This window comes from Calypte anna, chromosome 1 (genome assembly GCF_003957555.1).
Source record: "Calypte anna isolate BGI_N300 chromosome 1, bCalAnn1_v1.p, whole genome shotgun sequence".
Classification (NCBI taxonomy): Eukaryota; Metazoa; Chordata; class Aves; order Apodiformes; family Trochilidae; genus Calypte; species Calypte anna.
Window position 1 is genome coordinate 82,958,201 of NC_044244.1, and position 13,624 is coordinate 82,971,824.

Sequence of the window (13,624 nt, forward strand, 5' to 3'; positions counted from 1 at the left end):
ACAGGATAGGAAAAGCTGTAGCCTGAGAAAGGAAGCTGAAACAGACAAAAGGTGAGAGGGAAAACAGGTGCAAAGTCATGAAATACCATGCCCAAGAGCATACAGCCAGTCACTCACTGGCCAAGCAATAGAAAATTCCTCTTCTGTCAATTTGCTTCTAGCAGAGCAGCTTTAAATTACTCAGAGGCTGTAAGGTGAAAAGGACTGTATGTCTTCTTACACTGTGGAAAGGCACTGAGGAGGTAATACACCATTTACGCATATTTTATTTGTACTCTATACCTGAAGTAAAGTAGAAATGCAAGCTGTATTTTTTCTGTAATTCTTTTCCCTTCACCCTTTCAAAAATAGCACATATAGAAAGCATTGGAACTCTTCACTTGAAAGACTGTCATATCAGACCATAAATGCTAAGCTAGATACCCTTCATTCTGCTGCTACATTGCAGACACTTTCTCATCTTAAGTGTGTCCATTATCCTTATAGCACACAAGCAGCAAACAGGAGCAAACAGGAGAAGGGGAGGGGACAGAGAATACTGTATGCAGGTTGCATTAGGGTATCAGACTAATTACATCCCCTGAAAGGTCTAGTTTCAGGTACTGTGAAAACCTTTATGTGACAGGTTCAGAAAGTCTTAAAAGCAGTGCTGACCCTCAAATCACCAGTCGCAAACTTCCTCACAATTTCCTCTGGACTGAGCTGTGAGTTACAGAAAGGACTTTTTAAATTACATGCAAATATTCAGCTGCAACATTTGCTTCACTCAGTCCCATAACTTTCAGCATGTTTTTATGTCATATAGAAGGAAAATTAGCTATGAAGATTTGTTCTGGACATCTTCCTAAATGATGCATAAGGGTTACAGTAATAAGCTGGTTCCTATAACAATTCCTGTCTTCGCATTATGCATCTTAGCTTCTCTGATACATAGAAGGTACATTATGGAAAGTGATGCTTGAAGATGTCAGTTTTCTGCATACACATCCCTGCTCTGAGCTGCACTTCTAGGGGATCATTTGCCATTTGTGTCAGTTTTATTTGGCTAAGCTTCCCTAGTAAGCTGCCTGTCTATTAAAAAGAGTGTGAGGATGTCCAAGCAGAGTCGGCCAGTCTGGATAGAGCTGTTTCCCCTTGCATCTCCATGCTGCCAGGCACTGTTCCCTGCAGAGGGATTTGGACTGATGATGCAGTGGGTAAGGAGACATTACCCCTTAGAAACATGCTTGAAGTGCTGCTGTTTACCTCGCTTCCTGGGTTGGCAACATTTACTGCACTGTTGCTCACTGTCCACAGGCAAGGGTAATGGCTGGGGGAAAAAAAAAACACAGTACAAATTGAATTTCTTATTTTAAAGTAGTTTCCCCTGCACAAGACTTACCACAGTAAAGTGTTATCTCCTAAAAGGAATCTATCTGGATTAAGTGACTAAATTAGAACAGCCTTGCAGATCTAAGTGAAAAGCCATCAGCCACCATCAGACTGAGTAACCCTGGACAGAGGCATGGGGAGAAATGTATGAATACATATGAGGTTTCAAGATTTAAAGACCTTTTTTGTGAATGCTTACAAATATTAAAGAATTGCAGCTGATTTCCCTGGCACCTGCATTAGAGAAGATATATGTACATTTATTTTGGGAAAAGACAAAGGAACATATGATAATTAATTGACTCTCCAGTTCTAATTTCCAGCCAGTCCTACAACTGTTTACTACTTATTTTTATTTTTCTATTTTCTATTCTGTTTATTTATTTTCTATTTTTATAATAGAACATGAATTAGATTGCTACAACCCTTGATGGGAATAAGATCCTCATTTCATGCAGGAGAATAGTGAGGAATATATAGAGAAAAATAACCTGGCTCTAAAATGCTCACAGATTGTAGGTACCAGAGCTGTTTGTGGCTGTTCCAAGATCCTGGTTTTCAGCAGTGCTGGGGAAAAACAAAGCTCCCATTGATTTCAGAGCAGGAGATAATTAGCTTGTCAGAAAGATCCATCCAGGAATCTTGAGCTGGGCATTTAGGACATGTTTCAAAACCTAGATGTCGATTAAGGCTTGGAACAAAGTATGAATCACCAGGGCAGTCCTACAAACCTCACTACTCTTAATACCAGCATTTTCCCATAACTTTACCTGGGTCCAGGGCTGGCAGCTCCCTTCGTGTGTGGCACTGAGAGCAAATTACCATGTGGAGAGGATGGCAAAGTCCAGCTGTCATGTCCTGAGAATACCTGAAGATTATTGCTGGAGCTCTCCAACAAATTAACTTTGAGGACATAAAAAAAAAAAAAAAAGCAACAAACAAATCCTGAGTGACTATTGCAGAGACATTGTCTTAAGGCATCAGAACATGGGTTGGCTTGAGAAAGCAATCTGATCATCAGGTTCCTAACCACAGGCAAAAGAGCAAAATTCATGTATGTGTCAAGAGAGCAGCAAGGTGCCGTTGCAATTCCAGGTGTGATATATAATGAGGTAGAGCATGATGGACATAGGATATGCATTTCTGCAAGTCTGACTAATAGATTTCATTGATGATAACTGTCATATGACTGGCAATGTTTTGATACAGATTTCCATATAACTTGAGCTTGACACAAATTATATTTAACGAGCAGGTTATTATATCCTTACGTTTGTTTCTGACCAGTTTCCTCTGATCAAAGCAGAATCAATCTCTGGAAGTCTGCACCCACATCTAAAGAGTGAAAGGGACTCAAAGGCATTCAGGCAATACCAAAATGCCCCCATCTGAAGTCAGCTCCAATGATGTCTTTAGAGGCTGCTTTGACTTGAGAGCGAAACTGCTTCAAGGCATGACACTGAAAGCAAGCTTGTAGTGCTCTTTTTGTGTAACTGCAATCTGTACTTCAAGCAAGATCATTCAGTCACATTTCTAATTAACAGTGCACCCCATGCTTTGTACCTCTTGTTTTGCTGCCTTAAACACACTCAGTGCACGCAGAGTTCATTGCAGATTGTTAAGAGACTCATCATGCTCTTCCCCAGCCTCAGCTGTTGCTTGTTTTAACCCAAAGCAAGGGTCAGTCAGGCAGAAGGTTCCTGTTCCCTAGAAGCAAAGCAGCAATAGAGTTGTACCTGTAGGTGAATGATTTCTCTGGATGTAGGAAGGTGGGTACGGAGCAGCCCGGTGCCCCCGCAGAGCTGAATACCCCTCGCAGCTGTGGGGAGCTGGCAGAGGCAAAGGTCCAGTGTACTGATAATTAGAGCTTCCTGATGCACACATTGTATCTGGGTTGGAAATCAACCAGCCACCCACTTGGAGGGGAAAGAGAGAAGAAAACTATTACTGTGCTGGGACACTGCAATACAATAAAGAAAGCAGACAACCATCTTGCAGAATCAACTCTGCCTCAGAAATACCTAGCAGATTCCAAGATACTACTTTATGGGGAAAAAAACAAACCAAACCAAACCAAAACAACACCAAAAAAACCCAGCCTCCAAAAATCCCACAACCCAACCATAAAAAGAAGACCTGAAAACAACTAATAGGAAAGGACACAAACTATCATGGCTTCACACACAAAAAACAAATGAAAGAAAAACTATCATTAAAAAAACCACAACCGCTGCTCCCCATATTTTTTTTTACCTTCTTGCCAGTGAAAGGTAGTTTTGCAGGTGACAAAAATATTCAGATACAAAAACACCAAAAAACAAAAAACAGAGGGGAGGAAACCCAAAAAATTTCATACAACATCCTGATCCTAGATTCCTTTTTAATACTGAAGAACTGAATCATAAGGAAAATTATCCTTCTGCAAAAACTGTCACATTATTTCCTATGTGCCTTTTTTAATTTTTTAAAGTGTCCCTTTCTGTGAACACAATTCAGGACTCAGTGAACTGCTGATATGATCCCTTTAAGCAAGTCCAAAGTTCCCAGAATGTATCATATATCACAACAAAACTTCTAGCTGACATGAATAAAAACCTTACAGTGAGAATATGTCATATGTTGACCGTCGGAGACTGTTTCTGGAGCATCCTTGGAATGGTTTCTGAAAAGCAGAATGCTTAGTGGTAAAACATCTGATTGAGAAATTGAAAAAGAAAGTTAAAAACTAATCACTAAAAAAATGGTAAAGAAGATGGGAAATCCATCTTCTTTAATGATTTGCAAGACAGCAGTAGCCTCTGCCACAAAGGAAACAGGAACTTGTTTCATGGTATACATGAAAAAATTCCTAAGACTGTGCCAGATCTGGGGGCTGGAACCTGGAATTCTAAATTTAATAAATCTAATAGTGGGCACTATTCCACTTGCATCAACAGCCCCAGCCTGGCTGCCTGCCTACACCAAGGGAGGCCTCTTGCTCAGCCACACAAGCTGAAGGCAGCATTCCCTTTTTGGAGCTGGAAACCCTGACACTGAGAAACAGCATCTTCTTAAGTGGTCAGAGGAATGGGAAGCAATCCAGATCCTCAGGTACATGGGACAATTCACACATAAGAAGACATATCAGGCCCAAACAGAATTTATTAGCTCCTATGGACTGGAATACACTGTTTGGATGTCCTACTACTTTAGCATGGATGATGTAGGTAAAACTTTGAAAGATAAACCACAATTCTTTTCTGATGGAAGCATCTCTAACATCTTCTATAGGAAGTACATAAAAGTTACTTTTAATAAACACATCATACAGTATCACACAGATTTAATGACAGCAGTGTAGTTAACTTACAGTTACAGGGCAATTTCACTTTAGTTATGATTTTTGACACCTGCAGATAACTTTTTCTCCTTGAGCTAACAAATATGGGATTCATTGGGGTGTAGGTACAACATAGTGAAAAAAAAAAAAAAATGAACTCACCTTTCTTTTGCATCCAGGAAGGCTTTGGCAAAGGGATTATACTTGATTTTGAGAGCTGTTATCTTGAGTTTACAGAAAACAAGGCATGTTAGTGAAGGTACTTTGGAGTAGCAACTTGACAAAACATCTTCCAGAGTAATCTATGTGGAACTGCCTTGATTAGCCTGACAAAATATATCCCCACACATAATGTTCTCCAGGGCTGGTAAAGAGAGAGCAATGCAGAGAGCTGTGCAGTGATCAGTGCCAAATGCAGAACACCACTTGGGGCAGCTCTACAGCGTGGTTCAGTCTGGCAGTTTCTATGCAATGGTGGACCCTTTCCAGGGGAGCTTAAACACAGAATTATGAACCAAATCTGCAGCAACACTAGGTAAGGGATGTGACATGTGAGTAAGCAATTGTCACAATCTGTCGATTACAGTTTTGGCATTGGTGATGTTCTGCAATTCTCTGTATTATGAGGAGTGGGGACATGTAGGGTTATCATCATAACTATCAGTCATTGCTGGAGAAAGATATTGGACTTGAACGTAGGGTTTTTTTCCAGTAAGAGATTGGGATGCCAGGACAGATGGGCCAGTCTGGAATAGCTCTGGCAGGATATTAAGCTCAACCTGTCTTAGTACTGCAGCCAGACACTAGATTAAACAATGTTCTACTGCAGAGAGAAGACAAGAGTACTAGACAGGATGGAGCATTACACTGCATGGCACTGGTGAGGAAAAAAGAAAACAACCAGCCTGTCCATGCTGATCTTGTAGTTAACAAGCTTTTGATACATCTCATCCATTGTGACCAAGCACAGTGTGGCATCCACCTACCTCTTCATTTTGATAGGCAGTCACAGCTATGAACTGTGTCTCGGGGAAGGAACAGTTCATCACCATCCTGTGGGGGCCTCCTACACGAACTATATGCACCTGCGGCTCGTATTTATGCAGGGAGTTCAACATTATCTGCAGAAAACAAAACAGAGAGACAGACCCCAGTGCCAGTCTGGTATCTCACAGCTGCTTTTCCACTCTGGCTCTACAACAGGCCAGATAACACTGCTAAACCTTCCCAGTCAGTGATTACTGAGAACAGAAGGGCAGGTGCCTTACTCCCATCTTAATGAGCCATGGAAAAGAACAGAATGAGACTTCATTGTACTTGGATTTAAAACTTTTGATACAGCAGCATTAGTAAATGTTTGTGTTACCAGCTATGGCCTTCAAACTGTTGAGCTTCCAGAGACTGTTTAAAACAGCTGAGGTGCAATTCCTGTCCTGCTTTGACTTTCTGAAAGACTCAGAATCCCTACCACTGAAATCAGAGCCAGGAAGGAGCTGAGGAAGTCATCTAGTCATGTTTCTGGACAAGATAAAGTGTATCTAAACAAGCCTTGTCAGATGTCTCTAACCTGATGTTAAAAGCTGTGAATAGCTTTGATTCCACAATACACCTTCCTCAGGAAGTCTATTTCCAGATTCTCTCCATGGCAAGAAAAAGGTATTTTTCTTAAAAGAAAACATTCTTCAGAAAGTGCTGTATGCATGTATCTATGTGGAAGAACACAGCCATTAGCATTTGTGCTGCTAGTCAGCTATTACTTTCTGATTACACCACAGAATGGGAAGTTGAAGCATAGAGTGGGGACATGGTTACCTTAACACTTGTCAAGAGCTCAAAAGAAAACAAGGGAACCTTCAGTCATTTCTTATTTAGTGACTTTTATTTGGTGACTTTTCTCTGGGCTCCGTTTCTCATATGGCTTTTCATCCCCTGCTTTCAATTTTTTTCCCCTCTGCCTGACCATATATAAATATCATGTTCCCTTGTTTATTTCCCCAGGGGCTCCTTGACCCTCCAAGTTGGTTTCCTGTAGCTTTTCTTAGTCCTGTGCATACTTTTCTGAGGACTTAAACTTCTCTGAGGACCTGGATACAGGGCACGAATTCGCAAATTCAGGTCCCATTCTATGCTCCACAATAAATCTTGTGTGTTAATTCCATGCGTGAGTTGGGAAGTCAGGTCATCTTCCTGTTCTCCAGTCTGTAAAAACTAATAAATTTACTACCTAATTAACACAACAGACTTATGGAAGTACCTCACAAATCTAATGGAAGTAACAGGGAATGTATAATATTTATATGAAAGAAATTGATTATGGGCTGGCAAGTATCACCCAATGTAGGAGTTTTGTACAAAACAAACAAGCAAACAAAAGGTCTTGTGCAACATTTTACCTTTAGATGCACCATCAAAAATAAAATAAAATACAAAACAAATCTAATTTTCCTGTTTGCATTTTTAAGGGGTTCAAAGAGAAAGTCACTTATTTCTGGTACATGTGGTTTCTTTCCAAAGGCCAAAGCTGATTCAAGAGAATATTGATAATTATCATGATGCAGAAGCAGACATAGTAATTATTTCATTTAGGAGCAGCCTTTTATTCTGCTATCTGACTCCTGCCAACATTCCACTTACACCAAACAACATGGGGGAACACAACAAAAACCTAATACCCATGACCATTTTTTCCCCCTTCTCTGAAGTCCTGTGTAAAAATCCCCAGCACACAAGACCAACTCTGAAAAGCCCTCTGATGATTAAGTAAACCACAGCACTCTATTTCTCTTAACATCAAGAAGTCCATTAAAATCTGAAAGCTCCAATTAAGGGCTGTTTATTCCTGTTTACATTTGGCCTCCAGAAAATAATTGGCATCTGTGGGTGAAGAGGCCCTGTAAGGGCCTCTATAATTATATAAATGCACCCTTGATATTTCTTGATTGGTAGGTGCTTGCAATTGAAGCCAAGAGGTGTAGGGGGAAACATCAAGCCCTACCTGCCCACTCCCATTGAGCTTGTTGGTAAGTTTGACTTTGCTGAAGGAAACAGCAGCTTTCATCCAATGGGCCCCAAAGTTGGGAGAGTCTGGGTGGATGTAGACACAGCTGTGACTTGGTGGCTCTGGTTTCCCAGCTGGCACCCATTCTCCATTGACATACTTCCAGCGGTGGCCATCAGTTGGGGCAAAGTCCAAGAGGAAGGAATACATAGCATTTGGATCCAAGCCTGACACGCTGATCTTCAGAACAGGGAACATCCGCCTGGCCAAGAAACAAAGGGAGACACCATTAGAAACTGGTTTTGAAAGACTCTACTCATCCTTTTTTGACCAGATGCTTACAGATTAGGTTAAGGAAAAAATGCCCTTCCTACATCTAGCTGGGATGTCTCTAAAAGGTTAATTCTTCATTTTATTTTTATTTCATTTCAAGCATTTGGAAAAAAAAAAAACAACGTTTTTTCTGAAGTGGGGAATTCAGGTCTTGCTCACGCCAAGAGTTATGAATACATCCTGAATTATTATTACAGGGATATATTTTAAAGTCTGTACTTAGCTGAAATGGGTTCTCTCCCTTTCTGAAGTGCAAGTATTCACATGCTGTCCCACTCCCACTAAACTAATCTCCAGTTCAAGAACTCTGGTTAAAATCCTTTAGACCTCACATTTGACATTTCTTCTAGTAATTTCACCCCACTCTTCCATATCCCCTCACCTTCTGCTTTAAGTTCCACCTTAGATGCAATGTTGTCCCTTACTGAGCTCTAAACATTTATCACCCAGCCTTCATGCCATCTTGTGCATTTAACATTGAAATCCTGCCTTTGTTCAGTTTAAGGAAAATGCTCCTTTTGTACTTAAAGGTCTAATAGTACCTACTGTCAATCCCTTTTTAAGTATTATTTTTTCTTTTGCAACAGGGATTTGCAGCAGCTGACAGCTAGACTTCCAGCAGTTTCTTGTCTGTCCCAATACTTGTGATCCATACCAGAAGGTTTTGAATGGGCATCTCAGGCTTGAAAGTCTGCAGCAATGGAGTTAGTGAGCTCAAATAATTCCAGGAACAGGGAAAAACAGGAACAGGTCAGCAGAACAGAGGAGTCTCCCCACCAAGGTATCCTATTCATTAGGTTCCTTTTCTTGTCAAGGAATCCATGTCATTACTGTGAAGGATTATTATAAATCTTACATATCACCTCCTACATTCTTATATGAGTAAGAGACCTCCCTGCCCAAGACACATCCATACTGACCTCTCCTGGCAAATGCCATTTTGCTGTGCCACATTTTTCTGCACAGCCCAATTAATCATCAAGCCCCTCTTCTCTACAGGTAGAGAGAGACTGGTTACCCCAAACGATTACAGCAATTGCTTGAGGTCCATTGCCATGGGGCTAAGTGCAAGACATCCAAAATACACAAGAAGAGAACTGAAACTCCAGGCTCTCTCAAGGGACACCAGAAGTCTTTGCCCCTGCAGCTATAGTTTCCAGTGGCACTCAGCTGCAGACTGCTAACTATCCCCCGCAACATCACACTCACCACCTACCTTTCTTTATATACACTTTATATAGTGTTTGCTGCATATGCTCATCAATCTTATGCTAACAGGAAAAGACAAGATTTCATAAACTTTTGATTTTTAATCTAATAGAAATTCTTGGTGATGTCGGGCTAATGCAACATTGTGAAAGAGATATTGAACCGTGATCTTTCTAACTGAATAGAAACTTAGCCAAGGATTTATATCCTATATTTTGTATGTCCTTCTGACCAGAATGCACCAGCTATCAAATTGGAATGTGATACTTTTATGGATGCATTACTCCCCACCCCCCTATGCCCCCTGCAGCCAAGTCTTCAGAGTAACACACTTATTTAGTTGGAATTGGTGGGGAAAATGCAACCACATGAAAATTTAATTTCACTAGATTCTTTAGAACTATTTGTATTACATACAGATTGTTGATTCCTTTGCCCATAATGCAGACTTCTTTCTCTGCCTTTCTACTTGAGAGGCTTGAGTTTATCTACAAAAGACCTATAACCTAGGCCAGAAGATAATGCAGTCAACATCAACTCTAACCTCCTGTATCACAGAGATTATAGCACTTCCCTGTGTTTTCCCTGCATTAACCTGCTTCACACACAGTAGATCCCTGCCTCACATGAACCAGCATGTCTTGACTGTACAGAATCTAGCAATAGAAAACTTACCCCCTCACTTGTTCTTCTGATTAAGTGGCTTTAATGTTAAGATAACATTTGTCTGTCTTTTAGCATGGCAAATGATTTCTCCAAATTTGTTTCAATCAAAACGTTTGTTTCAGTGATCAGGCAGGTACACATGGCAGGTACACCTCCATTATTGCAATAGCTGAGCACTTCAGCCTCTTCAATTTATTTAGAGAAGGTCTGCTAAATTACTCCACAGTACAGAACTTGAGTAGAAAGATGTTGGATATCAGACTTGAATGTGTAATAACCAGTAAAATCACTTTACCATTTAAGCCTGGAAAGGGCTTCTTTCCCTCCTCCCAGCTCAAATTCACCTGAATTGATCCATTGTGGATTCTCCCCATGTGCAGAGGGGAATACTGGCACCTTCCTGCCTCCAGGCAGTAATGTGGACTGCAAAGACTCAGGACACTGCATAGCTAATATGGTATAAACACTGAGAGAGAAGACCTGCTCAATCAGAAAAGAGAGAGTTTGATACTTTAAATTCCAATTAAATACAGTAAATCTAAAAAAAAAAATAAAATAGGAGAGTGAATTCCAAGTCAATACAGTAAATCTAAAAAAAAATAAATAGGAGAGTGATTTCCACACTATCAGCTGCACCCATTGGGATGTATTTTGTGATACAGCATGCAGTTTAATTTTACTGATACCTATCCTGTTCAGAATATATCTGGCTTTCCTGTGTACCTAAGGATATTGCAGTGGCAGGTGGTTATTATAATGAAGTACAATACAGCACAGAGAGATAACTTTATATTACTAACACTGAAGTTGGTTCATCTAATTATGACATTTTGGGACACTTGGTACCAATTAGAGATTACTCAGTCACAACAGATCTAATTGTACAGGCTAAAATTTGACACTTGAGGATCACTAATCAATCAGCCTTTCATCATCTAGGATGATCCTTTATCAGGTTTCAGTTTAACTTCTTAATTTTGCTAACAAAGTGTCTGCACAAACTATCTTAGTTTTCACACACAGAAATTCAGACTGGCTCTTCTCATTAACTGTAAAAAACAGTTTTCAAAAGCATTTCATATACCCATCAGCAAGAATGCTTGAGTTAGTTCTACTGATTTAAGCAGCAGCAGAATTAAATCAATATTTTTTCTATTGAGATTCCCTCTGGAGACAACCACTGAAGAATATTGAACATGAAAAAAACTGAGCACTCGCAGGAAACTGTCTCAAGTTTGTCTCCTTTTGAATAGCAAAGAGCTGTTCTGAGAGCTTTGCTGCAGGCCACTGTCTGTAGTTCCTTTATTTGGTTCACTGATGTATTTGTTATGGCACATACTTTCAGAAATTCCAGAAACCTTTCTTCATAGTCCCTGATGCTACAGTAACTTTGTTAAAAGGTTTTATGGAGATGATAGTGTGAGATACTTTTATAACTACTTGTTTAGAGATTGCTGTAGTTTGATCATAAAGAATTTACTCCTGCCTCACTGACATTACTAGAGCTGTCACTGGCTTTAGGAAAAATAGGATAAAGCTGGCACAATGGAATTAAAAGTAACAAGGCATTATCAAATAAGGATTCCCATGCCATAATCAGAAAAAGATTTTAGTCATGCACTCACCTAGACATTTTAGAGAGAACTAGTATCACCATGAAATTATGATTCATATTAGCTGAGAGAAAAGAAACTGAAAAAATCCTATTGGTAGGTGAGAATCTTTGTCTTAATTTGAGGCAAAAATGTCTTGTCTCAATTTTGGTCACACACTGCTAAGGTGTCAGTTTAAGCTACCATACAGTAAGCCAAAGTTCCACTCAGAAGGGTACTGTAGCTTCACAGCAGTTTTAAAGGGAATTTAAATCAAGAAAAAGCAGCTTCTTAGTGTAAAAAGAGAATCTCAGCAGAAGATTTCTATCCCTGTCTGTTATAAGGCAGAATCAGAATGGTAATAGGCAGTGTTACACCAAGAGCTTGCATTTTGGGAAGGTAGCTGTTCTCTTAACAGAATAACCTTGCTGAGACAACAGACTATATTTTTCCTTTTAACTGCTTTCCCCTATGTCCCTTGCCAAGCTGTAGCCAACAGTAATATCATCCACAAATTCTGCTAAATCAAAGTCTGCAAAAGTAATAAAAGTCAAGCCATGAAAGTAAATTTCCATCTCTTAATCCTTCTCTCCTACGCGAATCTCCCGAGAGGTCTCACAAAAGAAACATCTGCACGGTGACGATGAGGGAGAAAAGCAGGAGGGTAGTGAGGGTACATTAAATAAAAACCTTAGCATCACTGTACCTTAAAACCTTATTCTAATAGCTGCCTGCCTGTTATTGGGTTGGACTCTGCTGTCAGCCAGAGCAGAACCACTATAGAGAGCTTCCCTCAAACCAGTGTCTGATTCAGCATTAGTATCCTTCTCAACAGGTTTCCTACTCCTTTCCTATGCATTTTGCAAATAGTCAGATATGTGTTCCATTTACAACATAATATTTGGCCTTGCTAAAACTGTGTGTTAAACAATATTCTGCACTTGTGTCTAAGGGCACCAGCAGCAACTACAAAGCAATACAGTTATGGGACCATGCAATGCGGACTGCACATACACACCATACAGGGCATGGTTTGATGGTACCCCATTTTAGTACAGACTGCTTGTACAAGCTGTAAATATCTGAGGCCAGAGAGAGACAGGAATTGCAGCTGGGATAACAACATCAATCTGTTTTGTGCAGTAATTTGCAGTCTGCTGGCAAAGACTTGCTCAGAAAAGCAGATGATTTATCAGTACAAGTCATTCAAGTTGTTTTGAGAGGTATCGTCTATTCCCTTGCAAAAGTTCCCTTTTTGTGTAGCCTTAAGTCAGCCACTACATTTCTCCAGAACATTTCACAAGCAGGAATAATGGGTGGCAGGAATGGTTTAGCAGCGATCAAAAAGGAGCAGGGACACCTCAGTCTCTTCACATGCTGATTTTAGGGGACTGCAAGGCTGCAAGGATAAAACTCCTTATTCAAGTCTGCACACACAGTTTATTGTTATACCACTTAACCCCCCTGACTATCACCTACACTTAGTCCCCAGTGCTGAGCAGATCACTCACCTGCCGTTCTTGGTCACAATCATCTCATTAGTGACTTCCCTGAATCTCTGCCAGAGCATCGCATCCTCTAGGACAACCTGGAGCTGTTTCTCAGTGGGGTCACCTTTGTCTCTTCCAGCCCGGAGTTCACTCTCTACCACGCTGAGTAGCCTGGAGACAGTGCAGTCACTGGGTTTTTTGCAGCCCAGATCTTCCATGATGATGACTTCGCTGCCAGAAACTTCAGGTAGCTGTTAAAAGACAAAAACAATGAGCTACATCAAAAAAAAAAAAAAAAAAGAAAAGAAAAGGAAAAAAAAAAAAAAAAAAAAAAAAAAAAAAAAAAAAAGAAAAGAAAAGAAAAAACAAACACCAAAATAAGTCAGTTCATTGGGCACTGTCTGATAAAGGTGCTCTCCTCACTCTTTTGCCGCTGACCAGCTCTTTCCTCAGGAAGTCCCAATGGGCAGTGACACCAGTGTGTGGAGGTTTACGCAAAGGCTCCACACAAAAAGAGGACTATTCCTAATTACCTGTCAGACGGTCAGGTGGGTGGCAGGCTGATGACTCAATTGGCTGCCTTGAAAGAAGAGTCCTCCATCCAAATTAGCATGCTTTTATCTTTTTTCAACCTGAAGTGGGTCTA

At 40.3% G+C, this 13,624-nt stretch overlaps 1 protein-coding gene across 2 annotated transcripts; it reads right to left on the minus strand.

The window, feature by feature from the left end:
* Window positions 1-909: 909 nt before the first annotated feature.
* TBX19 (T-box transcription factor 19) lies at window positions 910-13,196 on the minus strand. Of its 2 annotated transcripts, XM_030461216.1 has the most exons (9): window positions 13,000-13,092; window positions 7,686-7,950; window positions 5,677-5,811; window positions 4,853-4,914; window positions 3,972-4,033; window positions 3,108-3,287; window positions 2,142-2,274; window positions 1,246-1,309; window positions 910-1,164 (listed from the first exon to the last, which is right to left on the minus strand). In XM_030461216.1, the coding sequence occupies exons 1-9, from the start codon at window positions 13,056-13,058 to the stop codon at window positions 1,075-1,077; spliced, it is 1,050 nt and encodes a 349-aa protein (XP_030317076.1). In that variant the 5' UTR covers window positions 13,059-13,092; the 3' UTR covers window positions 910-1,074. The 2 variants fall into 2 exon arrangements, with proteins under 2 accessions (XP_030317076.1, XP_008500854.1); XM_008502632.2 differs by having other exon boundaries at window positions 910-1,309; window positions 3,108-3,200; window positions 13,000-13,196.
* Window positions 13,197-13,624: the final 428 nt, after the last annotated feature.